Raw genomic sequence first — 4,358 nt, forward strand, 5'->3', positions numbered from 1 at the left:
TGCCCCCCCCTCCCCCCACCACGGGGTCAGCTCAGCCCTGCAGAGGCCCTCCCCTCCCCCCCCACCATCCTCAGGCCGCTGTAGTGTTTAGGGTGTGGGGGAATGGAGGAGGGGTCCCTGCCCCGCCACGGTGCCCCCTCTGCCCCAAATGCCCCAGGAGGAAGGCACCGTGCTGGGGGCACCGGGGCAAGCGTGGAGAGGGTGCCCCTCCAGAGCTCTCTATATATCATAACCGTTGTGGGGCGAGCGAGCCTAGCCCCCTGCCCCCGAGAGAACCCGAATGCCCGGCAGGGGGCTAAAAGAATGGGGTGGGGGGAGAGAGACCAAGGCCAGCCTCGGGCTCGCCCCGATGCGCTCCCTGGGAGCTGCTCCAGGGCACCGGGGGCTGAGTGCACGTATGAGGGCAGAGGGGGAGCTCCCAGGGCCAGGGGGGGCCGGGTTGGCTCCCCCTCCCCACCCCGGCGTCAAGGTCAGTGTGGCTATGGGCTAAGGCAACCCCGGTGGGCGGGTGGGCGCCGACGGCACGGCGCGCTCAGAAAATGTCCGGGCACACGCTCCAGTCCTGCTTCTCTTTGCTCTCCCAGTAACCGCCCCGGTAAACGTGCGCCAGCTCCTGGGTGACCGGGTCCTTCTTGCGCTCGAACCACAGCGGCTTGTAGGGGTCATAGGGGGTGCCTGCAGGCACAGCCAGGGCTCAGCGCCGTGGGGACGGGGGCTCGGGGTCCCCCCCCCGTTATTATTATCCCTCCTTACCATCCTCGGTGGCGCGGGCGGCCTCGGCCTCGCGGCGCTTGCGGGCCAGGCGCTGCTTCTCCTCCAGGCGCTGCTTCTCGGCGTTGGCCTCGTCCCAGCGGCCGTTCTCCATCAGGCGCTGGTCCGGGCGCCGGCGGCTGTCGGTGGGAGCCGTGCCGCTTTCGGGAGCGTTGAGCGTCAGCGCCAGCTCCGAGAAGTAATACATGTTCTCCGCGTACTTCCTGCGCCCGCACGGAGAGCTCAGCCCCTTTGTGAAGTGGGGGGGGGGGGCCTCACAATCCCTAGCCCAACTTCCCCCAACTCACGGCAGCTGGTTCCTCTTCCACAGCGGCACCCGGCTCTCCTCGGCCTCGTGCGGCCGCTGCCGGCCTTCGGCCCCGTTGTCCCCGCTGCCCGCTGCCACCTTGTAGCAGTCCATCTTCTCGTCCCAGGTGCCCAGCAGGAGGAAGTGCACCTTCCCCGCGGGGTCCATCACCTCCCCCGTCACCTGAGGGGACAGGGCACCCCACGGTGACCCACGCGCTCTCCCCCCCCCCCCATCCCCAATGCTGGCACCCCACGGGCTGCTCCCTACCTTCCTCGCCACGTCCCGCGAGAAGTAGCTGTAGGGCACGAACTTGAGGTTGCACTTGTCCCCCGTCTTGTGGTTGACGATTTCAATTTCGCCCGACTGCCACGGAGATCACAGAGATCAGCTCCGCCTCGCGCCTCCCGTCCCCGTGCTGCGGGGTGGAGGGGAAGTGGGGCAAGAGGGGACCGCCCACCGCCCCACCTGGTCGATCCAGAGCTTTCCCACGATGATGTTGTGCACGGTGGTGGTGACCTTTTTCCACGTGTAGTGGTTGCCGGACGCGTGGAAGACGCAGTGGATGGTGCCTGAAGGGGGAGAGCGGCGTTGGACGCCGGCCTTCGGGACGAGGCGCGGCCCTCACCCGCCCCGCAGCTCACCCAGGGGCATGATGGAGAGGTACTTCCCCCGGAACTTGCTGGTGATCTTGATCTCCTGGCGCAGCGTCCAGCCGTGCTTGGAGTCAGCGTGGTGCGCGGCAGCGGGCGGGTGGTGGCTCACCTGCGGGGACGGAGAGGAAGCTCAGCCCGGTCGCACCGCTCCAGCGCGGGGCCGGCGGCGCGGGGTGGCGGTACCTGCTCACAGAGGGAGCGGTAACCGTTCTCCTCCAGGCGGTCCAGCTCGAAGGTCTCCCCCAGGAGCGGGTTGAAGGGTTTGCTGGTGCGGAAGACGGTGGTGGAATAGGAGGAGACGGTGAAGGCGGCCACGTAGCAGAGCTGCTCCAGCGAGCTCTCGCACTTGGCGGCGCGGTCGAGCAGCTCGTGGTACTCCAGGTCCTCTGTCAGGCGCTGCAGCATGGACAGTGGCTCGTTGAAATTCACCTGGAATGGGGATTGAAAGGTGAAGGGAGGGCCCAGGGCACGCAGGCCCCAGCGACCGGGCCCTGGCTGCATCCCTGCTCACCGGCATGGGGATCTTGGACAGCTCCTTCCCGATGCAGTTCTTCATGATGCTCCAGAGGTTGAGGCTGTAGTTGGGCTTGTAGGGAATGCGCGTTCTCTTCTCCTTCTTGGTGTCCTCCACCTGGTGCTTATACTGAGGGAGTAAGACCAGCATCGCTGTGATTCCCTCACGCTCAACCCCGCGTTCTCAGAGCTGGCTCGGTTCTGGAGAGCCGCCTGCTACCTGCTCGTCCAGGCTGATGTCGCTGCTGGTGCCGCTGATGTTGCTGCCGGTGCGCCTGGGTGGGTGGGGGGGGCAGGGGGTGGTGTTAGGTCCAGCTCTGCCTCTGTCCGCCCCCGGGGGGCAGCCCCTCTACTCACTTGTGGCCCATGCTCTCCGGCACAGTGATGATCTCCGGGGCATCGAAGAACTCGTTGTCATCGTCCTCGTCGCTCAGGTCTCCTTTCACGGAGCAGCAGGGATCTGGGGGTGACAAGGACACAGGGGGCTGCGTGCTGCACGCTCGTTGGGAGCAGAGGCACCACAGAGGGTGCCCGCTACCTCCCTGTGGGGCGACGGATGGGCAGAGTTTGGGCACGGCGCGGAGGAGAAGACAGGGGACGGCGACACCGGGATCCCAGGGAAGCCCAGCAGGGAGCTTCCCCGTTCCCCCTGCCCCACGGCAGCCGGCCCCAGGCTGTGCTCGGGTACCTTTGGCAGGGCCACCACTGCCAGCGGCGCCGGCGGGCAGGACGGTGGCACCGCGGAAAGCCCTCTCCAGGTGGTTGTGCTGCTTGGCCAGCTGCTCCAGCGTCTCCTCCAGGCGGATGCGCTGGTCCCGCTCGTGCTGCAGCGACTTCTGCCACTTCTTGCTGTGGGTCTGGGCCAGCAGCAGGAAATCCCGGCACGCCTGCGGGGGAGGCGACGCGGGCTCAGCGCGGCCGCGGGCGGGGAGTGGAGCGGGGCCGTCCCCTGGGGTCACCCACATTGATCATGGCGTTCGAGGTGATGCGGAAGAGCGTGGCTCGCTCGTTGACCTGCTTGATCTTCTCCGTGCTGTCGGCCGGCAGGCGCAGGCTCTCCAGCTCGCTGAGCGAGCGCTGCAGGGCCGTGCCGTGCTTGGCGATCAGGTCGTTGCAGGTGCTCAGGTCCTCCACCTTGCTGGACAGCGTACGCAGCGTGCTCTGCAGCTCCGTCTTGTCAGTCTGTGACACCGACTCGTCGCCGGAATCATCTGGTGGCAAGATGGGGCGTTAAGGGAGGCGGCGCCGGGCCGTGCCCGCGGCGACGGGTTCAGGCACTACCTGACTCCTCCAGCATCTTGACGGCTTTGGCCTTGGCCAGCTCCAGTGCCGTGACCCAGCGCTGCCGCTCCACCTCGGAGCTGGCCTTCAGGTGGTAGGTCTGCGCCCCGCCGTTGGAGATGATGAAGTTGCACGAGTCCTCCACCGAGATGTTGGCCGTCGCCAGGTTGATGGTGCCGCGGCACGTGTGGCGCATCTCCGCCTTGGAGCTGGGAAGAACCAGGTGGGCACCAGGGGGACGACACGGGGGGGACCAACAGGCACCGAGAGGGGACAAGAGGGCACTGAGGAAGAATGGGTGAGCGCTGGCAGGCACAGGGAGGGCGCCAGGGTGGCACGGAGGAGCACCAGAAATCAGGAGCAGACGCTAAGGAGGGTATTAGGCGGGCACTGAGGGAGTGCCTGGGGACAGCTGGGCAACCAGAGGGGACAAGGTGGGCACTGTGGTCACCGGGAAGCACTGGGTAGCATCGAGGACAATGCAGCGGCAATGAGGGGCACCAAGGGGGCACTGGGCAGACAGTGAGGGAATACAGGGCGATACCAAAGGGCAACTGGGGGGGGGGCAAGTGGGCAGCAGAAGACAGTGGGAGGGTACCAGCAGGGAGCAGGAAGGGGCCGGGGGGCATCGGGAAGGCCCAAGATGACCCTGAGAAGGCAGCAGGGTGGCACTGAAGGGCACTAGGTGTCACCAGGAGGCAGCGGACAGCAGCAGGGAGGAGCAGTGGGGAAGCTGTCAAGCAACGGGTGGGCACCGAGCGGGCACCGGGGGAGTACTGGGGGCAGCCGGTGACACCGAGGGGGCGGCGGAGAACGTCGGGAAGCGAAGGGGGGGGTTCCGGAGAGCGGGC

The 4,358-nt window shown here is 67.2% G+C and overlaps 1 protein-coding gene across 1 annotated transcript; it reads right to left on the reverse strand.

Annotated features, from left to right (window-relative positions):
- OSBP (oxysterol binding protein) lies at positions 8-4,326 on the reverse strand. The gene is made up of 13 exons (XM_021401095.1): positions 3,508-4,326; positions 3,190-3,437; positions 2,915-3,113; positions 2,584-2,686; positions 2,447-2,501; positions 2,225-2,356; positions 1,897-2,142; positions 1,702-1,822; positions 1,526-1,629; positions 1,328-1,423; positions 1,059-1,240; positions 754-974; positions 8-675 (listed from the first exon to the last, which is right to left on the reverse strand). The coding sequence occupies exons 1-13, from the start codon at positions 3,701-3,703 to the stop codon at positions 533-535; spliced, it is 2,046 nt and encodes a 681-aa protein (XP_021256770.1). The 5' UTR covers positions 3,704-4,326; the 3' UTR covers positions 8-532.

The sequence above is a fragment of the Numida meleagris genome, chromosome 6, assembly GCF_002078875.1.
Source record: "Numida meleagris isolate 19003 breed g44 Domestic line chromosome 6, NumMel1.0, whole genome shotgun sequence".
Lineage (NCBI taxonomy): Eukaryota > Metazoa > Chordata > Aves > Galliformes > Numididae > Numida > Numida meleagris.